Source organism: Bos grunniens, chromosome 23 (assembly GCF_055505025.1).
Source record: "Bos grunniens cultivar Pamir isolate PY7600 chromosome 23, Bosgru_T2T1.0, whole genome shotgun sequence".
Taxonomy (NCBI): domain Eukaryota; kingdom Metazoa; phylum Chordata; class Mammalia; order Artiodactyla; family Bovidae; genus Bos; species Bos grunniens.
In genome coordinates this window covers 36,937,163-36,962,520 of record NC_141187.1, presented here as the reverse complement: position 1 = coordinate 36,962,520, position 25,358 = coordinate 36,937,163, and the positions used below count along the sequence as shown (strand labels likewise).

The window sequence follows — 25,358 nt, the reverse complement described above, 5'->3', positions numbered from 1 at the left end:
AATGAGTTTTTTCCAATGAATCATCTGTTCGCATCAGGTATTCAAAGTATTGGGGCTTCAGCTTCAGCATCAGTCCTTCAAGAGTATTCAGGGTTGACTTCCTTTAGTCTATTGACGGGTTTGATCTCCTTGCTTTTCAAGGGACTGTCAAGAGACTCTCAAGGAACTCTTCTCCAGCACCACAGTTTGAAAGCATCAATTCTTCAGCACTCTGCCTTCTTATTGTCCAGCTCTCACATCCATACATGACTACTGGAAAGACTATAGCCTTGACTATACAGAACTTTTTCAGCAAAATGATGTCTTTTATTTTTAAGACACTGTCTAGATTTGTCATAGCTTTCTTGCCAAGTTAATATCTAACTAGATATTCTAGTTAGATAGATATTAAGAAATATGTATCTATATCTTTATAAATAGATAAGGAAATAAGATTAGTTTTAACAAATGATGGGGATTTCCTTGACTAGTCCCCTGAGACTGAGTATTCCAGCCCACATAAGCTTTAGAAAGTCAAGAGATACTCTTGGTGAGGGAAATAACATTACATCACTATTGTCCTTTTAGGTTTGCAAACAAAAGCTGGATACAGCCAATTATAAAAGTCCGAGCCAGATACCTTTGCCTTACCAAATTACAGTGTTGGGGAATTTCCACTACAGTCCTGGGATGTGTCCTGTGAATAAGCCAGCTTTTTATGACCTCACTTGACTTACTCTCACTGCTAACCATGTCTTTCTTCTAGGAGAAAAAGGAACCAGGAAAAAAAAAGATGAGGAAGAAATGAGTGGTGAGTGATCCTATCTAATATATACTTACCCTCTACTTTGTAATGTGACACTAAGGATGAACAAGTTCCATAAAAATTTCCTAAATTAGATCATGCTTATGCTCCAGGAATTCAATAATTAAGACAATATATTGATGGGAAAAGCAGTGACTAGTGATTGACAGAGCTGTTCTTGACCTGACACCTGATACTGAAAAGCTGGTCAAGCTCTTGAAGCTTTGGTTGCCTCATGTGTAAAATTTATGTTCTCTTAGTCTTTCCACATGCTTAGCCTTTGAAAAGATGAAGATAAAAGCTGAGATGTCACAGGACTTTATTATTGTTATTTGGGGCATCATTGTTTACTTGTTTTCAAAACTTTAGGTTTAGATCTATATTTAAGTAAGAGTTTTCTAGACAAGCCAGTCTGAGACTGGCCAGGTAATTACATGTTCACTGTAATATTTCAGTGTCAGTACATCTTAAGGGCAGTGATATCCACTCACAAAGAGCTTTCAGCAAGTTTCAATTCTAACTCATTTCCCTTGAACTTACTCAATTTTTGGGTTCTTAAATTTTTATTACTTTAAAATATTTGGCCACATCCTGCAGTATGTGGGACCTTAGTTCTCTCACCAGGGATTGAATTCATGCCTCCTGTATTGAAAGGTGGAGTCTTAACCACTGGATTGCCAGGGAAGTTCCTTTTTTAATTTCAATCAATAGATTAAATCCTGGAAAACTTTGTTTTAACATCAAGTATTTACTCTTAATATTATATATTATTAAATACTATTTGTTTAACTGCAGGCAAAAAGTCTCAAACAAGAGCAATTGAAAAAAAACTGCATCAGATAGAAGTTTATGGGACTAATGCAAACTTTCCAATTGAACTATTCTATCATATTTCCAGAACACAATCAAGTTGTACTGAATTAAGATCAAATTCCTCTTAAGAGGAATTTATGTCAAGAATAATGATGAATGATAAAACTAAGACCAGAGATCTAAAAGTTCTTTGGGAATGACTGATTGGTTTTTCAAAGGTAAACTGTTAGTATGTAGTTGCTGCTATTTGAAAGTATAATTTGACTAATTTCAGAAAAAATGTGTAATAAATGATAAAGGTTTCAGCATAATAACAAAGTTTGTAATAAATATAATTCATTACAGTAACCTGTTAGGTATAATTTAAGATTTAACCTTGCTCTGTTTTGGTAGACTTAAGTTGCTAGGGTAATACATCCTCACATTGAATAAAGCTTGTCAACAGGAAAAAAAAAATACTCAACCTAAAAGTTGAGAATTATGTTTTATTTGGTGGACAAAACTGAGGCCTTAAGTCTGAAATGCTGCCTCTCAGATAGTTCTGAGGGATTGATCTGCAGAGGTAAGAGAGAAGCCAGGATATGTAGGAGATTTTCTACAAAGACCAGGTAATTAGAACTTCATTACTGTTAATGAAAAGAAACCAGATATCTCAAGTTAATGAATTTAGCACTTTTCAAAGTATGGGAAGATGCAAGAGTCTGGTCTTACTGAAATCATTCCTCTGATATGAACCTTGGTCATCTAGAGTCAGTATCCTGTTCTTTCCCATCCTGGGTCCCCTCGAGGGGCACCTCTGGGGGTGGTTTGGTGGCTTGGTGGCTGCGGTATCCTTTGTTTACTGATAAGGCAGGCAACATTGTTCATAAGGTCAAGTTGATGGTGAGCCATTTGAAAATAAGACAATCATACTATTATTTGGAGTTAGAAAACTCTATCTCAATCATACAAATCAGTGTTTACGAAGGTTAGCTTCTCCTAAGGTGAGTTTAAAGAAGGCTTTCTCAACTCTGGCACTATCGCTATTTGGGGCTGGATAATTTGTTGTGGAGGGCTGTCCTGTGCATTGAATGGTGTTTAGCAGCATCTCCAAAGTCTACCACGAGATGACAACAGCACACACCCGTTTGCGGCGATAGAAAGCCTCCAGATGCTGCCAAATGTTCCCTTGTGGGTAAAATGACCTCTGGTGAAAAACACTTTTCTAATGTTTCATCCTTCCTCGATGAGTTCATGATGGGATTTTTATGACAAATTCTGCAATAATATAATTCTCTAAAAGATTCACATTTAATAGTAACATCTTAAAGATCCTGAAATATCTTATTGCAGTGAAACCAATTTACTTTTGTTTAATTGAACATTTCCCAAATATTTTGACTACAAAATCATCAGTATCTCAGTAACTGCTATTGTAAATTTCTGCATTTTGTTACAAAACATACTGGAAAATCATGGTGAACTTGAATGTTTACATAAGAACTTAATTCATTTAGAAGAGCAGTTGTTTTGCTGGGTACCCCAGCTGTGGTCCCTGCATACAGCCAACATTAACTACCAGATATCTGACTGTAGAAGCTTTTGAGATGCCTCAACTCTATCTACCACTTGCCCTCAGCCTGCATTAAAGACCATAAGCAAGAACCATCAGAAATAAGAAACTGACTGTAGTTGTTGGAAAGCTACTAAATTGCAGGGGTGGGGGGGTTTGCAACAATAGATAATCAAAACTATATCATCTTTAATGAAAGATTCAAAGAATATTTTTAGCATTATTCAATATATCATGAAATTAGTCCTGTGTAGAGAGGTTACTGCTTGAGATGAGTTATTTGACCTATCTTATTTCATAATGGGCTTCTCTGGTGGCTCAGTGGTAAAGAATCTGCCTGCCAGTGCAGGAGACAAAGGTTTGATCCCTGAGTGGGGAAGATCCCCAGTAGAAGGAAATGACAACCCTGTCCAGTATTCTTATCTGAGAAATCCCATGAACAGAGGAACTTGGGGAGATACAGTCCATGGGGTAACAAAAGAGTCAGACAGGACTTATCAACTAAACTATATCAACACCAATTCTTGATACCTCAGTAGAACTCGGAGACGGCAATGGCACCCCACTCCAGTACTCTTGCCTGGAAAATCCCATGCACAGAGGACCCTGGTGGGCCGCAGTCCACGGCGTCGCTAAGAGTTGGACACGATTGAGCGACTTCACTTTCACTTCACTTCAGTAGAACTAGATATAACTAGAAGTTGCTTGCCATTGCTGCCTTGTAGAGCTTCGTGAACAGAAGAGAACATGCAACAATCAGGAACTATCATAAACCACAACAAATCATATTCCTTAAATTTGGTAATAAAGTATTTTATCACAATCATATTGGTGCAGGCTCAGTAAGCCAGAAATGTGGCCGATAGTCTAATCCAAAACTCCTTTTTCATGTTCGATGATTATATAAGTCTATATAACTTCTTAACAATCACATACAATTTGGTCCAAGGAAAAAGCATATTTTTCATCCTAAATCTTTAAGTTTGCTCTGAAATAACCCTTTCAAAAAATAAGACTTAAGATGTAAACTTGTAATTTGGGTTTATAATGGAAGTAAAACAGTTTTAATGTCATTTTTTATACTGTGCTAAAATGTGTCAGTCAAAAGGGAGAATATATATATATGTAATTCTTTCATTACATTACAAAAATTTTTTTTGGTTTATGTTTGGGATGATGAAGTTTCCTATGCTTGGGATGACACTGAAGTAAACTATAAGAAAAGACTTTCTGAGGTTTTTGTTTTATTTTTTTATGAGGAAAAACTCATGACATTTTCACAAAGCCTTTGGTCTTAACCCAGGAAATCTGTATGCTTAGGATAAAGGCAGAGAAAATGAGCAAGAGTACTCTAAATGTGGGCTGCTATTATTAAATGCAAATATATTCATTAAGGAATTGGCCAAATAGGAAGTTATATTCCATTTTTAATGAACTTTTTAAACACACAAATATTCTGCAGGTGTGCAGTTATAATTTAATTAACCTTTAAAGGAAGCAGTGGTTATCAATGGATAGGGGCCTGGATGATAAGATGTTATCTAGATTTAAGTTTTCACCTTTTATTTTACATACATGTTATATAAAATTTTTAAAATTTTATATAACATGTATGTAAAGCTGCCTTATTTCTACTTTCATACTCTTGACTTTTTCACAGAGTCAAAGCTCTGACGGCACCATTTTAATGGAATTTTTATTTTGAGTTGTATTGCTAGGAAAACTTCATATGATGGGAATGTTACATGTAATTTTTAACAATATATATTTTCTGAAAACTTTAAAACACTGATTAGGAATTAAGATATATTTTGCAGTACACAGTGAGACTATGATAGTTATCTGAGTAATATCAGGACAGGCACACATACACATCTATGGCTCACCCCCTAAATACTGTAAGTAAAAATGACTTACTGAATTTCTAAAGTAAAAATATTCAGGTAACACTGATAAAATCTACCCATTGGTGTGTCTATTATAGAATTCGTTTAGAGCACTAAAAAAAACTGGCTTCACTCTTTTAATCTTCACATCATTGTTTGGGTCATCAAGGTACTTGAAAAGTAAAAAATATTACTAATTTCACTAACAGTTGCTTAGAATCTACAAAACCTACCAAACAATTTGATTGACCACTTTTAACTATCTGATTTGCTCATGTGTAAGTTATGACCAACCTAGATAGCATATTCAAAAGCAGAGACATTACTTTGCCAACAAAGGTCTGTCTAGTCAAGGCTATGGTTTTTCCAGTGGTCATGTATGGATGTGAGAGTTGGACTGTGAAGAAAGCTGAGCACCGAAGAATTGATGCTTTTGAACTGTGGTGTTGGAGAAGACTCCTGAGAGTCCCTTAGATTGCAAGGAGATCCAACCAGTCCATTCTGAAAGAGATCAGCCCTGGGATTTCTTTGGAAGGAATGATGCTAAAGGTGAAACTCCAGTGGTTTGGCCACCTCATACGGAGTTGACTCATTGGAAAAGACTCTGATGCTGGGAGGGTTTGGGGGCAGGAGGAGAAGGGGATGACAGAGGATGAGATGGCTGGATGGCATCACCGACTCAATGGACGTGAGTTTGAGTGAACTCCGGGAATTGGTGATGGACAGGGAGGCCTGGCGTGCTGCGATTCATGGGGTTGCAAAGAGTTGGACACGATTGAGAGACTGAACTGAACTGAAACAAAAATTTTAAAGTTTCTACACACAAATAAGACACAGATCTGGGTGAGCAAATACAATAAATTTCATTAGCCCTCCATAATCTGGGGATGTAGAACCTGCACATATGCAGGGCATTTCTATTACAACACCATTTTATAAAGGGACCTGAGCATCTGTGAATCTTATATCCATCGAGGTCCTGGAACCAATGCCCCCTGCATATTGAGGGACAACTGTACTTCTTGAGATTGTTTGAAAAAATAACAGGAACAAATCTTCTGTCTCGATATTTGAGATTGAATTTCTCTTTAGAGTCTTGCTATTCAGTCACTAAGTCGCTTCCAACTCTTTGTGACCCCATGGACTGCAGCATGCCAGCCTTCTCTGCCCTTCACCATCTCCTGGAGTTTGCTCAAGCTCATGTTCATTGAGTTGGTGATGCCATCCAACCATCTCAACCTCCATTGTCCTCTTCTTCTCCCGCCTTCAATTGAATCATATAAATTCTACTTAATTTTTTAAACTTCATTTATGTACACAGGAGTTTGAAAAAACTAGTTATTTCATCAGATCAGATCAGATCAGTCGCTCAGTTGTGTCTGACTCTTTGAGACCCCATGAATTGCAGCACGCCAGGCCTCCGTGTCCATCACCAACTCCCGGAGTTCACTCAGACTCACGTCCATCGAGTCAGTGATGCCATCCAGCCATCTCATCCTCTGTCGTCCCCTTCTCCTCCTGCCCCCAATCCCTCCCAGCATCAGAGTCTTTTCCAATGAGTCAACTCTTCGCATGAGATGGCCAAAGTACTGGAGTTTCAGCTTTAGCATCATTCTTTCCAAAGAAATCCCAGGGCTGATCTCCTTCAGAATGGACTGGTTGGATCTCTTTGCAGGGACTCCTTGTTGGATCTCCAAGGGACTCTCAGGAGTCTTCTCCAACACCACAGTTGAAAAGCATCAATTCTTCGGCCCTCAGCCTTCTTCACAGTCCAACTCTCACATCCATACATGACGACTGGAAAAACCATAGCCTTGACTAGTCGAACCTTTGTTGGCAAAGTAATGTCTCTGCTTTTGAATATGCTATCTAGGTTGGTCATAACTTTCCTTCCAAGGAGTAAGCGTCTTTTAATTTCATGGCTGCAGTCACCATCTGCAGTGATTTGGGAGCCCAGAAAAATAAAGTCTGACACAGTTTCCACTGTTTTCTCATCTATTTCCCATGAAGTGATGGGACCAGATGCCATGATCTTCGTTTTCTGAATGTTGAGTTTAAGCCCACTTTTTCACTCTCCACTTTCACTTTCATCAAGAGGCTTTTGAGTTCCTCTTCACTTTCTGCCATAAGGGTGATGTCATCTGCATATCTGAGGTTATTGATATTTCTCCCAGCAATCTTGATTCCAGCTTGTGTTTCTTCCAGTCCAGCGTTTCTCATGATGTACTCTGCATATAAGTTAAATAAACAGGGTGACAATATGTAGCCTTGATGAACTCCTTTTCCTATTTGGAACCAGTCTGTTGTTCCATGTCCAGTTCTAACTGTTGCTTCCTGACCTGCATACAAATTTCTCAAGAGGCAGATCAGGTGGTCTGGTATTCCCATCTCTTTCAGAATGTTCCACAGTGTATTGTGATCCACACAGTCAAAGGCTTTGGCGTAGTCATAGGCTTATCTTAAAAAAGTGTTCGTAAATGATAAAATACGTGTTCATATATTCTTGATGTGACCTTAATGGGAAAGCTTTATTTAAACCAAACTTGAAAACCTCCTCAGTTTCATAGCTGTATCCAGTATATGCTCCTTGATTTTCTATTTATCCAAATGGACATTATCATTCTTGTGAGGTACACCTGAAAGTGAAGTCAAGCTCTTACTCTGCAGTTATTAAAAGAAACTTATAGCTTATACTCATTTTCTTTCTTTATGAAGTGAATGTCCCTTCCTGGAGGAAACACCCTATCTTTCATCTATTAAGTTAATTTATAAGATATGAATACAAAATAGCCTATAAAAGATAGAACATTCAAATCCCATATCATCTATAGTGGTAATAATAATATTGCTTCTCTCAAGTGGCCAACATATAACCTTTTTTTTTAATCTACAAAAATTCTCTGACTTTCATTCTACTAATGATGTAGAGTTGTCAAGTGTAAAAACTAAATGAAGCTGTTATGACGTATACAATACTCAAATCAGTAAAAGAATTCTTAGAGACCAAAATGGCAGACAAACCAAAAACTAATTTGAAGAAGTAATAAAATTACTAGCTTTTCATCCCTTATCTACATAACTCATTAAGACATATTCAAACAAACGTATTGTTTTATAACATAATTTAAAATCATTCTCAAATTCTCTTTGGCAGTGGTAATGTTTCCTTAATGGCTCCAAAGAGTTTACAACTGTTATTTCTCTCTCTCTCTCTTTTTGGGAACCCAGTTACCCTGGCAATTTCCCTTGAAGTAATGTGTTTCTCAGTTTGCCCTCAAGGTCACATCTGCATCTCCTCACCAAGATTCACCATCACCCACATAGTAAGTTCAGAGGGTACAGGTGTGGTTATAGGAGGCAAAAAGAAATATTAATGGTATGATAAAAAAAACTAGAGTTCCTGTGCCAGTTCTGTCAATAACTACATATGGTCAACACATTTTCTTCATGTGTAAAATGAGATATTGGTTAGATTGACTCTATGGGTCCTCTGATCTCAAATACTATGACTTAGACAAATTACAGATTGTTCAGAAGTTGCCCTTCAGGATGATTAGTCTTCCTGATGGATAAACAGATTGAAATTGAAATGGACATAATCAGGAGAAAATGGAAGAGAAGCTATTATAAATATTCAGGTCAAGATAACCTAGAGAGAGGAGAAAAGAAAATGTTATGAATGTTAGAGAGACAGAGTAATTGCAACACACCCAGTGGTTGAGTGTGAGTCAAGAGAGACAGAAGAAAAGGAAACACACCCCTGAGACGTTAAGTGTAGGTGACTGAGAACATATTTAAGAGAAAAGATGAGTAGTTAAAGATTTTTAAAAAATAGTTCATCATATCTTGGTTGAAGACATACGGGTTGAAATGTCTAACAAGTTGATGGCAGCTCGGAAGAGAGTCGGGGAAAGAGAGAGTTTGGATCATCTTCACGGATATGACAAAGTCATGACACTGAATGTGACAGCCAATGGGAAGAATGCCACTGGCAGTGATGAATGCCCAAAAAAATGTTTGACATTTCAAAGGACTCCAGGAGTTATTTAGATTCAGCGATTAAAAAAAAAAATCACTGGTGGCTAGTAAGGGAAAAGCAAATAAAACAGACTGTGCTAAGTTACTTCAGTCGTGTCCAACTCTTTGTGACTCTATGGACTTAGCCTGCCAGGCTTTTCTGTCCATGGGATTTTCCAGGCAAGTATACTGGAGTGGGTTGCCATTTCTTTCTCCAAAACAAACTGAACTACTTCTATATTCTTATGTGCCATATTCTTTTAGAAAATTGCTACATTTTCATTACAGTCAAGTATAATGTCATTTATCATAGATGTTTCATAGGTGTTTGAAATACATACACACATATCTACTCCTACTCTTATGTCTTTATTAATTTCCCCTCATGTTTTCATAGTATATGCTTTATGTTTTGGATCCTATTATTAAATGCACAAAGACTGTTGATAGCTTTGTCTCCATTATAGATTGTCCACAACAAGATCACATGGCCCTTTGCATTAACAATTTTTGCTTTACATTTAAACTTGCCTAAGGGCTTCCTTGGTGGCTTATTCAGTAAAGAACCCACCTGTAAAACAGGAGATTGCCAGCAATGTAGGAGACCTGGGTTCGATCCATGAGTTGGGAAGTTTCCCTGGAGAAGGAAATGGCAACCCACTCAGTATTCTGGCTTGGGAAATCCCATAGACAGAGGAGCCTGGTGGTCCCCAGTCCTTGGGGACACAATGAGTCGGACATGACTTAGCGACTAAACCACCACCATTAGTAAATTTACTACTCCAGCAAATTTTTTTAATTTTATTTTTTGTGGATTAAACAGAAGAGTAATATAAAGAATTATCAGGCTACGATAAAAGAATAAGGAGTTTGGGATTCACATGTACATACATCTATATTTAAAACAGATAACAAGGGCCTACTGTATAGCACAGGAAATGCTACCCAACAATTTAAAATAATTTGCTTAAAGTGGTTTTTTGTACTTTAACTTTGCTTAGCTACTTCATTTTAGATCTCAGCATTAGGGTTCTTTAATGAGTAAACTTATCCCATAATGCATTTGATGTTTGATTCTATTCTGGTCTCTATATTGTTTGTTGCTTATGTTTCCTTGTTTCTAGTTTTTGTTAAATGGAAAATACATTTTGTGTGTTCCTATGTATTTTTATGTGTGCGTGTGTGTTTGATATTTCCTTTTTACTGAGAAACTAAAGAATTTATAATCAGTTCTCACATCTCATATGTAATATATATGCTAGCATATACCTACCTATCATCTATCTACTTACATAGCTGTATATAAATGGGTTTCTTTTTCTTGGGTTGGTTTTGGTCACTGCCTCCTGTACAATATTACAAACCTACATCCATAGTTCTTCAGGCACTCTGTCTATCAGATTTAATGCCTTGAATCTATTTGTCATTTCCCCTGTATAATCATAAGGGATTTGATTTAGGTTATACCTGAATGGCCTAGTGGTTTTCCCTATGTTCTTTAATTTAAGTCTGAATTTTGCAATAAGGAGCTCATGACCCGAGCCACTGTCGGCTTCTGGTCTTGTTTTTTTTCTGTTCATATTGAGCTTCTCCATCTTTGGTTGCAAACAATATAATCAATCTGATTTCATATTGACCATCTGGTGATGTCCATGTGTAGAGTTATCTCTTGTGTTGTTGAAAAATGATGTTTGCAAGCGAGTACAAAGAATGTCTATATAGGTAGACATACTTTATATTGTTATATAAATACATGTGTATATATAAACATGTATATACACACGTGTGTGTATATATATATATATATATATATATAATTTCTTTTGATCAATAGAGCATTCCATCAAGGAATTCATTCTTATTTATATTTCAACCCTAAATGATAAATAGGAGTTTGCAAACAATTGTCACTTTAGTTAATCACTAAATATCAAAACCTATATTACACTAGTAAGACATATTGCATTTAATGAATAAATAATAAAAAAAGATGGATGGACATGTCACAGCTAAGATACTGTAAAGAAATTTTAATACAAAAATGTAATGAAGGATGATGGGAATACAGACTAGAACCGGAGGATATTATTTGCTGTGGAGAACCAATCCTATTTCCCAATCTGAATTCTTTCTATATATTGGAAAGGATAAACAGTGAAAATAGACAGGAGAGATAGCTCATCAACACATGTATGGCTCTATGAGTTATTACAATATCAAAATACTTCTCCTGATTGGCACAGATATGTTACCCTGAGTTTCCAAGCACCTTGACTTCCCTTGAAAGTTCCTGCCTCATCTTAGGGATTCCTACTCTCTCACCACAATGGAATGATTAAAGAAATGAAACATATCAGATTAGGGAGCCTCAAGGACCCTGGTCTACTGTTATAGCTTCCTGTTCTGTTTGATGGTACTCAGGCTAATGATAAAATTTAAAATTATCCTTGGAAGAAGACATGGCTGAGTCCCATTTCCTATTAGACTATCTCTCCTTTTCCCTCTGACTCTCGCTTGAAGTATGTATGCTTCAGATCCACTTGCCCGTAGACAAGGAATACACACAACAATATCTAAATATGAAGAATCTTTTGCAAGTTAATAAACTGCCCCACATAAAGTTAGCATACGGCCAAATATTTGATGCTTTTACTTGCAAAAATGAAATCTCAAGGAGAGAATCTATGAAATCTCTAGGCACATAATCCTTGGATCTGGCATTATTTTATATTAGGCATTAAAACTTGTCCAAAGGTATGGATGATTCAAAACACTCATATGATAAGAAACTCAGAATAAGCTAACACAACCCATGGATCTAGATCAGAGGATATGAATATCCTGTAAGTGAAAAAAAGAAAAAGAAACATGAAATTACAGGGGAAATTTTCATTTCCAAATGCTTCCAATATTGCTTTCTTATTTAAGGAACAAATGCCCTCAAGACACTGTTGACAAATCAAGTTATTTAGGGTTATTTAGAGAAGCTGATGATTTGCAAAGCCCTAGTAAAGCGACAAGCATTGAACTTATGGGGGAAAAAATATATGTCTTAATACAAATGAAGTTAATGTACATAACAGAATATAATCAAATCAATGCTTTTGTTTATCCTGCAAACAGTGTAATTCAAGAAAGCCCCATTATGATCCATCTTTTCTCCAATGTACTCTTTACATTTTCTGATCATTTATATCAAAAACAATACAGGCAACTCCACTCAATACACTGTAATAGCCTAAATGGGAAAGGAATCTAAGAAAAAGTGGGTTATGTATATGGAAAACTGGTTCACTTTGTCATACACCTGAAACACAACATTGTAAATCAGGTATACTACAACAAAAATGAAAACAAAACAAAACAGAAAACCCAAACAAACAAAAGCAACACATCTCCTATCTGATTTTCTTTTGAAGAGGAGAAATCGATTTATTTAGAGAGAAGCACACGCAACATAGTGGGCCATCTCAAAAGGTGCTGTGTTATGTGATCAGTTGCTCAGTCATGTCCGATTCTTTGCAGCCCCAAGGACTGTAACCAGCCAGGCTCCTCTATCCATGGACTATTCCAAGCAAGAATACTGCAGCGGGCTGCCAATTCCTACTCCAGGGAATCTTGCTGATTCATGATGAAACCCACATCTCTATGTCTCTGTGTTGGCAGATGGGTTCTTGGCCACTAACACCACCTGAGAAGCCCCCTCAGAAGGTGAGAGGCCCTGAAATATGGGCTGGTTCATTTTTATGGTCTGGGTAATTCCATAGGCTAAAGGGTGGGAGTATTATTCCAACTATTTTGGAGAGGGGGCAGGTTTCTAGGAACTGGGCCACTGCCCACTTTGGAACTTTTATGGTTGGCCTCAGAGCTGTCATGGCCTTGGTGGGCAAGTCATTCAGCTTGCTAATGTGCTACAATGAGCATATCCCAGATTCAACTTCTTATCTGATCTTTTGAAATTTTTCAATCCATAACACTATGCCTGTAGTCATTTTCAAATTAGAGACCGTCACTCCACATATAAGTGAAAACATACAGAACAAGTATAGCAAAACAAAAACAAATTCACAGATACAGAGAACAAATCAGTGGTTGCCAAAGGGGAAAGTGTGGGGATATGAGCAAATCAGGTGAAGGGGACTTGGGGTTACAAACTCCAAATATTATTTATTTCAGTTATAAAATAAGTCACAGAGATGTAATATAGAGCACAGGGAATACAGCCAAAGTTATTATACTGTAATAACTTTGTATGGATAATAGCTTAAAAATATCTAATTACTATATTATACATCTGAAACTAATTTTATAAGTCAACTATACTTCAATCAAAAATAATAATGATAAAAAGACAATTCATTACTAGTGTAAGTTGAAATGTCCTTGTGATCCATTTATTCTGATGATTTTAACCACCTAAATTTCTTTAGCTCTTTAATATTCCATACTATATCCAGACAACTTTCAAGTTATGTGAAGTATTTTAAATATTTCTGTATCATTAAGGAAAAAAAGAAAAAATATTATTTCAATCTTAAAAATAGATGAACAAAAGAAAATATAAAGAGCATATAGGCTCCATTTCTAATTAGGGATGAAATCCAACCTGATGTTACTTAGTATTAGAAGCTTTTAGAAAGGATGGCAAATATATCTGTTAGTTTTAGGAACTAAAAATATCATGGAGAATTGAACATTATTTGACCTATTTATTCACCCACTTGACAGAAATCAATCACCAAGTTTAATCCTAAACTCTCAGCCCAAAAATGGCAATGAACGAATATCTGTCAATAGAAACAGACAAGTCCACTCTTAGTGAACTTCTTGATTGCTCTAATGTAATGGCAAGTTTTGATAAAGAGGAAGATCTGCAAAAGAGCACATACAAAAATTAAGGTAGATAGGCAGTGACATATGAGAAAGACAGATAAGACAGTTATGACATTTTATATAAAATAAGCCTTTTACATTATTTCAACCCACTCCAGGTCTCTTGCCTGGAAAATCCCATGGATGGAGGAGACTGGTAGGCTGCAGTCCATGGGGTCACTAGGAGTCAGACGTGACTGAGCGACTTCACTTTCCCTTTTCAGTTTCATGCATTGGAGAAGGAAATGGCAACCCACTCCAGTATTCTTGCCTGGAGAAACCCAGGGATGGGAGAGCCTGGAGGGCTGCCGTCTATGGGGTCGCCCAAAGTCAGATACGACTGAAGCGACTTAGCAGCAGCAGCAGTTTGCATTATTTAGCTATGGCAGTATCCTTTTAACAGGAAATATAGGGCTGTGAATCAGCAAGAAAGCACACAAGAAATTTTACAGAGAAACATGGACATCTTCGGAATCAAATAGATCAGTTGGCCTCCATTGAATAAACAACTTAGGCTTTTTAAATTACTTTTTTCCTCGCTATCTACAAAAGGTAAAGCACCTTTAAATTTTAAGATTAAGTTGTCAATTCTTAGGGCAGATTTTCCTATTATTAAGTTTCAGGAAAGGAGGGGAAATTGGGGCAGCATTAATTTCTTTACAAATGGCACTGCTCTCAACAACTCAGACTTTCACTGTCCAGGGAAAAACAGATACCAAGCATGGCATTTTGACCCAGCTTTAAGTTGACGGAGTCTATGTAGCATCATACTTGATTCATTTGATGCAAAATCAGTATTGATTAAGCTAAGGCAGTTAGGAGGATAGTTTTTAAGTGGCGTTAGTCTTTGTTATGATTTCTAAGTCCCCATAAGCGCACTTGGATAATTGCTAAAGCAAAATACAGCAGGAGAAACTATAGAAAATATGAATGCAATAAAAAGAGATTATTTTCTTAATGCAGCTCACTTGTCAATTTACTCTGAGAGACATATGGTAAAATTGAAACTAAAGGTCACAGGCTGCTTGAGATGCATGAACTTAAAAATTAAAGAAAGTCATCAGCAACTTGGTCTATATTCATTACCATCATCTCATTCAGGAAATCTCTAAAAGGCAAGTGGAACTTTAGAGCCCATGAAAGATGAATTTTTGTCACCTTGGCCCTAGAGTGGCTTGAGGTCAGAGAATTAAAGCTATCATAAGTTAATAACAGTTTGTGTAACCTTACCCTTAAGGAAAGTGAACATGACTGTTTAGAATTTTGTTTTACTGCATTTACCAGAGTTTGTGTGTGTGTGTATGTGTGTGTGTGCCCTTGAAAACCACTGTCACTTCCCCAGTATGAACTCCCTAAAGTTAGGGGTGAGTTTTGTGTTCATTGTAGAAGAGAGGGCAACGTATGTTGGAGGATTCATTTTCCAGCCCTCTTCACATCCCTCCTGATTTCTCTTGAAGTGATAAACCTTTCGGTATCTAACTTGACTAATTACTTCTATATCCTTGACATTTAAACTCCCCATCCCACTGTTTCTCAATCTGGGGACGAAAGATATAACTTTACATACATGTTAAAATCAAAAGACTTATGTGAAAATGCACATTTTACCACAGAGATATATCCTTTTAGAAAGGACAAAACAGAATGTGTAAAAATCAAGAAAAAAAAAATGAGGAAAATGTATTGAGAGTATAACAGGAACTGAAAATCTTACTTACTCATCCTTATTCTATATTTCTTAGTATTTAGTGTGTAAATTTTGAAATCTTGACTTCAGCCAGCAATTTTGAATGAGAATAAAATACTCTTTGATAATACATGAGACACCTAAGTGAAAGATAATGCTATATTCAAGAAACTGCAGAGAAATAAAGGCAAATGTTACAAGAAATGACTGCTATAATTTTATAGTTCCTCTAACTCAAACTAGTCTCCAGATCTCACCATCATTATCTCTCTCATTTCCTTTCAGTCTAATTAATCAAAATCCTTCCTAGATGTTCATTTCTGGTCAGTATGTCTTCCTGAATATGAATAAGAAATAGAATACCATTCAATGTTTGAAATTATGGGGGTAATCTCAATGACGGAAATAGATGACTGGCAAAAGGCAAGGGAATGCCTGATTAAATATATTCATGAAGATGTCAAAGCCTTATAAAGCCAACATCTGGGGAAGAGAAAGCCATAGGACGAGAGCTTCCTGGTGAAGTGTGTTTCTTGAAATCATCACCACCATGGACAGCAAAGGTTCGTCGCAGAAAGGTATGTACAGCAGCTTGCGGAGTTGTTGGGTTTTATCCATGTTCCAATGGGGGCATTAATTTGAAATTTGAGGAAATATTCTCTTAGGTTTCAGGATTACAGAGTTTAGAAGAACTAGCTAATCCTGCTCTAGAAATCAATTGTATAGGGGCACAATAGGACAGTGGTTCTTGAATGGAGGACTGTCTTCCAGAGACATTTGGTTAATGTCTGGAGATGGTTTTGGTTGTCTTAATATGGGGCAGGGGTGCAACTGGTGCCCAGGGGGCAGAGATCAGAGATATTGCTAAGCATACTACAATGCACAAGTTAGCCCCCAGAACAAGTACTTATCCAGCTCAGGGTGCCAATCATGTCAAAGTTGAGAAAACTTAGACTGGAATAAGACCAAAAATGTCTCTGAGTCCAATTCATCACAACTCCAGAAGGTAGAAACAAACATTTTCTAGTTACCAAGATTCTTATGTGGTGTGGCTAAGATGAGTCAGTCTGATGAAACTTTTAACTCTGAAGCTATAATACAGACAGTGACAGCAGAGTAGTCTCCTACAATACTTTGTTGACTGGGTTTAATCCAAATGATATCTTAGAAGAAAACACAGGCTAGTAACAATAATCGCCTTTACTTGCTTGGTTGACATTCGCTAGAAAAAGAAATTGCAGATAACTAATGAGAACTTACTGTATAGCAAGGACAAATCTACTCAGTGCTCTCTGGTGACCTAACTGGCAAGGAAATCCAAAAAAGAGGGTATATATGTATACATACAGCTAATTCACTTTGCTATACAGCAGAAACTAGCATAATATTCTAAAGCAAGTATATTCCGATAAAAATTAATTTAACAAAAGAAATTATAAGGCAAAGACATTAATTACAAAATTTATCTTATGAAACAACAAAAACATTTCTTTTTTATCTCATCTTAGGCTGTGGAAAAAAGTCCTTCAGATGATAAAGGTTCAGATAAATGTAGTCAGAGTTAAAGAATATCTATCCAGTTATGAATTTCCTAGAACCAGTATTCCAATTTCTCTATCTGTAAAGTACTTTATATTTATACTTGTAGATAAAACAGTTAATCAGCTGTGTTACATGACTGTAAAGTACCTAAAATAATCTCTTTGGAAATATGCCTTTGAAAAATTAAAAGACTGTTATATGAATTATCTCACAATATTGATATTTTTATTTTGCAACTAAAAGGTTGTTCATTCTATACTACATTCTATACTAAATAGTCTTTTAGATATTTTCAGGTGTTAAAGGTTAGGTATTTTTTCACCCTAAATCTTTAGCCCTTGCCTCGTTTTGTCTTGGACACTTTCCAATTACATTTATTCAAGACTCCAGATGAAAGGAGTTTTTTGGTAAACACATTTCTACATTCTTTATTTTATTTGGAGCAATTTGAACTTAAACATGATTTAAATCATTGCCTTTTTCCTTTTGAAAGTGTAAGTTATTGATATGTTAGTGGTTCATATCAGTCCATCTGCTGAGATAGTAAATTGGTGACTACATTGTCTCTGCTAATTGTAAAGGACTTTAAAAATGAATGTTTTATAGACAGAGCAGAATGAGTGGATAAAATCGTCTTTCTAGGGTCACTGCTGTCATGCAAAGACAAAATATTTTTCTCTACTAGTAACAGCAATGATCGCCCCAAGCACGGGTCATCACAGCTACTGATGGGGTCCCTGTTACACACATGCAACCCAAGAGCCCAACTGCCTGTGTGTTGTGACATGAGGAAGTGAAAAGATGACAGTGTGGTCCCCAGTCACCTCCATGTGCTAATCATGGGACTTGGGGGAAAATCACTTGCCCTAAGTCACTGTTTATTAATAAAATCTGATGATAATAATGGAGATCACTGGAAAGAGCCCTGATGCTGCGGAAGATTGAAGGCAATACAAGAAGTGGGTGGGAGAGGATGAGATGGTTAAATAGCATCACTGACTCAACAGACATGCATTTGAGCAAACTCCAGGATATAATGAATGAAGGGGAGCCTAGAATGCTGCAGTCTATGGGGTGACAAAGAGACTGAACTTAGTTATGCACAACAAGAATACAGTGAAGGCCAAAGCTATCTCAGAGGATTATCATGAAACACAAATTTTACACATTTTTAAAAGCTTTTAGCAAAGTATCAAGGAAATGGATGGGGTTAGCAGATCCAAGATGCAGTATCCTTTTTCTCTTAGAATTCTCTTTGTGTTCAATAACAGGGTTCAGGAAGTCATGTGTTTCTTCTTACCCACCATGATGGTAAACCACACAAATCAACTGTGCTGTTCTTGCCATTTCAGTGTCTAAAACGCAAGCATGAGTCAGTAACAGTGAAAAAATGACAAACTCCTACAAGCTGCTGAGAATCTGCAGAGAATCCCAAGACATTAGACTATCGTAGGAGAATGACCTAAACACGCTGACTCACATTAATTTAAATTCCAAGTGTTTGCAGAACACAGGAGCACTTCTGGGAGCAATACAAAAATGCATGGAGTAACCTACTTCTGCAACTATATATCTGTGCAAATATCATCATCCATCTGAATTTACACAGTGGAAGGTGTTGCTTCTTCCCCACCCCAGCTGCTACAGCACCAAATCCTGCTCAGGGCAACGGGGAGAGATGAGGCCTCCCTGGAGAGGATGGCTTTTGCTAACCTTGGGCTAATACATCATCTCAGAGCGGCTCATGTTTTTATTTAAGCAGGGTCCCGCCTGCTCCTGCTGCTGGTGGTGTCAAATCTACTCTTGTGCCAGGGTGTGGTCTCCACCCCCGTCTGTCCCAATGGGCCTGGCAACTGCCAGGTATCCCTTCGAGACCTGTTTGACCGGGCAGTCATGGTGTCCCACTACATCCATGACCTCTCCTCGGAAATGTTCAACGAATTTGTAAGTACTGTATTTCTTGCTTATTTCCAGAAGAAACCTTTGCGTAAGTGACTGGGCTATACTATCCTTTAAACAAGAAGGCTGCATCAGCCAAACTTCAAAGAACATACTTTCTAGGTCAAATAAGACATTAGCTCGTAAGATGTGGTAACTGAAGAAAAGATGTTTCATGAAATCTCCATGATTCTTAAGCAGTGACATACCTGTTTCAATTTGCTTTTATTTGTTAAATTTCCAAAATAAATTTAAAGCACCTGTATTTGTCAGCTTGGACTCTCATAGCAGAATACCATAGACTCAGTGGATTAAACAACAGAACTTTATTTCCTTGCACTTCTGGGGGCTGGAGGTCCCGGATCAGAGTGCCAGCAAGGTCAGTTTCTGGTAAGGGCTCTGTCTACCCAGGTTGGCTTCTCCCTGTGTCCATGCAGGGTTGGGGGCAGGGAAGAGAAACAGAGGAAAGGCACAGAGACAAAAGAGAAAACTCTCCAGTGTTTCTCTTCATAAAGACTCTAACATTTTGGATCAGTGTTCCACCCTATGAGCTCATTTAACTTTAATTAATCCTCATAATCTTCTGGGCTTCCCTTGTGGCTCAGCTGGTAAAGAATCCACCTGCAATGTGGGAGATCTGGGTTCAATCCCTGGGTTGGGAAGATCCCCTGGATAAGGGAAAGGCTACCCACTCCAGTATTCTGGGCCTGGAGAATTCCATGAGTGGGACACAAATGAGTGATTCTCACTTTCATTGTCAATCTTCATAAGGGCTTCCTAGGTGGTGCTCGTGGGGAAGAACCCTCCTGCCAATGCAGGAGACATAAAAAATGCAGGTGCAATCCCTGGGTCAGGAAGATGCCCTGGAGGAGGGCATGACAACCCACTCCAGTATTCTTGCCTGGAGAATCTCCATGGACAGAGGAGCCTAGAGGGCTATAGTCCACAGGGTTGCAAATAGCGGTGCACAACTGAAGCGACGTAGCTTGCACACAGTCTTCATAAAGACCCTTCTCCAAACGCAGTACTTCGGAGATTTTTGCTTCAACACATGAATTTGGGGGAGAAGGAAATGACAACCCTCTCCAGTGTTCTTGCCTGGAGAATCCCAGGGACTGGGGAGCCTGGTGGGCTGCCGTCTATGGGGTCGCACAGAGTCGGACACGACTGAAGTGACTTAGCAGCAGCAGCAGCATTCGGTTCATAGCAGTACCTGACAAAAAGCACTCTTAGGTGGGGCTGGGAAAAAGAAGCATCTTGATTTTCTGGTCCTTCAGTGTCCCTCTGGGCATTCTTCACCCAGCACACAGTAAATAGCCAATAAATGGGAACTGCACTTCAGTGAACTGGGTGGATGGAACACATTAGACAGAGCTGAATTCCTGTAATGAAAACAAATAATGATAGTTTTTTAAATGCTACAAATTACTGTTCTAAGATGTGCAATATATGGGTTTATAACTACAATAGAATGCTTGGTTTATAATTGGAAACAAAATTATTCTCTTTCTGATGAAATTACTTTTAAAGTTGTATACTCTTTTATGTCAATCAAGGAGCCCATAGTAGAGCAGAAAACTGATAAAAAATGGTGCTCAAAGTTTCTATTAAATTCATATAGTTTTTATGAATTTTTATTCACTAGTTTTCCTTTCATCTTCCATTTTTGACTGTCATCTTTTTTCCAGATCTTCGAAGTAATCTCTTTAAATGCTCACAACTTTTGCTAAAGATAAGGTTTTCTTTATCAACATGTTAGCTAGTTATTTCGACTCTCCTTCTCAGTCCATTGCTTACTATTTTCAAAAATTTTATGCCATGTTTTTCTGACTTACCATTTTCTCATCATCAACAATGCTGTATTCTGCATCTGTGAAGCATACTAAGCTATAGGTTTGTGGATTCAGATTAGTCAAAGAAAAGTTATAATTATATATCTTCTTTTAAGGGAGTACATTGGTTCCAACCCAAAGTAAACAAGAGATTAAATGTCTACATAGGTATCATACATATGCACTATATTTGGTTCAAATACTAAAAAAAGATGATACTTAATAAAGCAGTTAATATTTCATATTTGGGTTATTTTTAGTGTTTGCTATCCAAATAGTAACTATGGGAAGGATGAAATGAAACAAGGGAAAAAAAAAGAAGGAAAGAGGTTGGAATTTAGATGACAAGCAACTGTTTTCAGAGATAATAGAAAGTAAAAGTAGGAAAAAGAATTACTTTCAATTTTTATGTGACCCTCATTAAAAAAATTATTCATCTATCAAACGTGTTAATATTCTGCTAAAGGTTCATTTATTGAATGCCCAAACAACCCTAATGAATTGAATTTGCTTGATTGCTTCCAGGATAAACGGTATGCCCAGGGCAAAGGGTTCATTACCATGGCCCTCAACAGCTGCCATACCTCCTCCCTTCCTACCCCTGAAGACAAAGAACAAGCCCAACAGACCCACGTGAGTCTTTTATCCGGGTTTTCACCAGAACAAGTGAGACAGTGCACTGGTGTTACCAGGCTTCAGGTTATTAGAGGTCATGGTAACTGGACATGCAGAGAAAGGCGGAGAAACATTATGCATTATGCAGTTGCATTATGCAGTTGATGAAATATGAGTAAAATCAAGGGATGACTATAAAGATCTGTAGCAGCAAAATAAATAACAGATCTATGAATTGTCCATGTGGACAACATAAGTTCAACCAATGCATTAGATCCAAGGTTGCAGCCATTATACTGTATGAAAACATGAAATAAATGGAATGTCCATGTTTAAAATATAGATTTAAAAAATTCATGGATATGTAAGAAACACAACCCCAGTTTTGAGTATTCCCTGTACTAGTGACTCCTACATGGGAGTCACTTCTACACTGCACTACTTAAGCCACCAATTCTGCCTTTCAAGGCTCACCTGATTCTTCTACTTCTCTGACACCTACCTCATTCTTGACTGACTCCTCTAACACCTCTTATTTTTAATTATAAATCTCCCTCCAAAACGGGTCCTAAAAAAATATTATGTTTTGCTTCTCATGGTTGTGATGATTGCCTTTGTTCTGATGACCACATGTCTACCGATAAGCCTCAATCATGTATCCCAGATCCAAATTTTTATCATTATAATTGCTCCTTTCTCATTCCCTGAACTAGGCACAGCGCTAACATTATTTAAAATATTTCCACATGCACCTCCCCTTAAGTACAATCTGTTCTCTTGCTTCAGCTTTGTTAGTGATACCAGGATTTTTTTCATCTGCTAATCTTCTTAATAAGGAGGATGATAAAATGAAGGAAGAAGGTCAAGAAGAAAAAGGAGGACTTTTAAAATAAGTTTAAAATAAATTTAAAATTTATTGAGAGCTATTACCTTGCCATACAATTTACAAAGTACTTTGTTTTCATTACTATGTTTAATCCTCATGAAAATTCCTGTAGCACAATGACCGTTATTACACTTCCTGTAATATGGAAACCAAGACTCAGAAAAATTGTGGAATTTGTACCAGTCACATAGGTAGTAAGCAGTGATTCTGGGTTTCTTCCAATCAGAGCTCTCACTCTTCCTCTTTAAGCTACAACGCCCCCAGGAAAACCATGCTGCCACTCACCCTAGAGTCTGAATTTCATTTCAGCTCCCTTACTCTCACATCCCATCATGTTTCTATTGCAATGTCTGTTTGATTCTTCTCTGCTGTTCATTTCCTGTACCATTAAAGTAGTTCATGGCCATCAAGAAATCAAGAATTTTAATCAGAGATGCTCAGCCCCTGGGAGCATGTCCAGTCCTGATAGTAGTGAACTAGGGGGCAAAACCCTCCATGGGGAATCCCACTAATGCTCTTAATAAAGACAACACTGTGCCATTTTCTGCCCAGACACATGTCGACAAAATAGACTGCTCTGATATCAGCTTGGGGGCTGATGTTGGGATGGACTGAGGAAAGTGTGGTTAGGAATGTCATATCTTCTTTACTGCCTCTTTGTTCTAATATCATAAAAGGAACTACCACTCAAAAACTAAAAATACATGAATGAATACATCGATTCATTAATATGAATGAATCACTGGGTGAAAATGAGTTGGGCACTGGTGGAGTCCTTCTTTCCTGGGTCAGGTACTCCAGGCACATACTGAGTTCCAACAAAATACTTAGATTTCTCTCCCCAGACAAGCAAAACATTCAAATATAAAAGAACTCACTCAGTGGATGGCAGAATTTCAGAGGGAAAAAGAAAATTCTTTATGTTATAAATTAGAACTCATCAGAAACATTGGTTACTAAAATAAGCCAGATTTTTAAGTATTTCAGCAAAGTATAAACCGATAGCTTACATTTTATAATTTTGCAACCTTCAAAAAATTTTCAATACTATAGGAAAAACCAGGAGTTTTTTAGGTCAATCACTCTGAGCAAAAATCACATGTTACCAAATCCACTGAATTATGCTTATTTTAATGAGATTGTTTCTTGTGGTTGTTCAGCATGAAGTCCTTATGAGCTTGATTCTTGGGTTGCTGCGCTCCTGGAATGACCCTCTGTATCACCTAGTCACCGAGGTGCGGGGTATGAAAGGAGCCCCAGATGCTATCCTATCGAGGGCCATAGAGATTGAGGAAGAAAACAAACGACTTCTGGAAGGCATGGAGATGATATTTGGCCAGGTGAGCAGCTTCATGAAAGCTTCCTTGCTATTTTCATGAATGAGAGAGGTGATTTCTGTAATGAGGAATGAGTTTTGAACTATCTCACTGTACAAGAACACAATTCAGGCCTTCTTTTTCTAGACCGGTGTTACATAAAGCAAGAACCTGTTCATTCATAGTGATAGATTCTATTGTAAGTGAATTAGAATTCCACAGCAATTTTTCACAGGTATAGTCTTTCTTGAATTGTACAGTTACACCAAAATCTTGCCTCTTCCTGGGTACAGATGGCTGAAATATTTTCAAGGATAAGAGAATTAGAGAATACAATTTGCAAGATAAATGTTTTCTTCAAAATATCCCAAGATATCCTCTACTGAAATTCAGCTTGTATTCTTTCTCTATTCTCCTCAAACCACAGGATGAGAGTGAGAAGAAAGAAAAGAAAAGATCAAAACCAAATACTTGAGTTCTGCTTTAGTTTTTATTAATAAATTACTAACATATATCTGATACACTGGCTCCAAAATCCAAGTGTAGAGACTTTCATGTATCTTCCCTAATTTTTAATTTGATAATTAGAAAGAACAAAGATGAGCAAATACTACTAAAACTCATAATAACTCATTATCTTTTGGATGTTTAGGTTATTCCTGGAGCCAAAGAGACTGAGCCCTACCCTGTGTGGTCAGGACTCCCGTCCCTGCAAACTAAGGATGAAGATGCACGTTATTCTGCTTTTTATAACCTGCTCCACTGCCTGCGCAGGGATTCAAGCAAGATTGACACTTACCTTAAGCTCCTGAATTGCAGAATCATCTACAACAACAACTGCTAAGCCCACATTCATCCTTTCCATTTCTGAGATGGTTCTTAATGATCCATTCCCTGGCAAACTTCTCTGAGCTTTATAGCTTTGTAATGCATGCTTGGCTCTAATGGGTTTCATCTTAAATAAAAACAGACTCTGTAGCGATGTCAAAATCTAAGACTGCAATTTTGTCAATGTTTCTTATCTTCATTTAATAGACAATCAAATGAAAATCCTTCCTTATGATTGAGAGAAAGAACTTCTGATTAAAATTTGTCACAAATAGCAGAAACTGACATTACAAAGACCATTAATAACTTACTTTAGAATCACAGCAAATTATTCTGGGTCAAGTTATTAGAATTAAAAATTAGATAAACATTCATTGTGTTGGTCATGCTACCAAGAAGACTGAATTCTCAGGATTTTTTCCCAAATGTCAGCCAACTTTCACAGAATTATAACAGACAATGTAAATGCTATGAAATTAGTGTACTCAAAGAGCATGAGGTTTACTGAACTGTCTAAAGATTGTTATAATGCTGTCTTAGTCCTCTGGGGCTGCTATAACAAAATATCACAGACTTAAAAACATTTAAAAACAATGGAAATAGATTTCCACTGTTTGGAAATGGTCAGGTGGGGCCCTCTTCTGGTCACACACTTCTTACTGTATCCTCACGTCCGGGAAGGGCTAGAGAACTCCGTGTGTCTCTTATATATAAAAGCAGTCATCTCATCCAGGAGGCTCCATCCTTCACCACCTCCATAACTTCACTACCCAAAGGCCCCACCTATGAA

At 37.3% G+C, this 25,358-nt stretch overlaps 1 protein-coding gene across 2 annotated transcripts; it reads left to right on the top strand.

Annotated features, from left to right (window-relative positions):
• The first annotated feature begins 655 nt into the window (after window positions 1–655).
• On the top strand, window positions 656–24,735 carry PRL (prolactin). Of its 2 annotated transcripts, none has more exons than XM_086370805.1 (7): window positions 656–790; window positions 12,578–12,763; window positions 15,897–16,189; window positions 18,916–19,097; window positions 21,449–21,556; window positions 23,585–23,764; window positions 24,393–24,735. In XM_086370805.1, exons 3-7 carry the CDS (start codon window positions 16,162–16,164, stop codon window positions 24,582–24,584), a joined length of 690 nt encoding a protein of 229 aa, XP_086226931.1. In that variant the 5' UTR covers window positions 656–790; window positions 12,578–12,763; window positions 15,897–16,161; the 3' UTR covers window positions 24,585–24,735. The 2 variants fall into 2 exon arrangements, with proteins under 2 accessions (XP_086226931.1, XP_086226930.1); XM_086370804.1 differs by having other exon boundaries at window positions 705–790; window positions 18,913–19,097.
• Window positions 24,736–25,358: the final 623 nt, after the last annotated feature.

Coding starts and splice junctions, on each gene's coding strand:
- PRL (XM_086370804.1), top strand. CDS start 16,162: ATGGACAGCAAAGGTTCGTCGCAGAAAG. Junction 16,190..18,912: donor CAAAGGTTCGTCGCAGAAAG/GTATGTACAGCA, acceptor TTTTTATTTAAG/CAGGGTCCCGCCTGCTCCTG. Junction 19,098..21,448: donor CGGAAATGTTCAACGAATTT/GTAAGTACTGTA, acceptor GATTGCTTCCAG/GATAAACGGTATGCCCAGGG.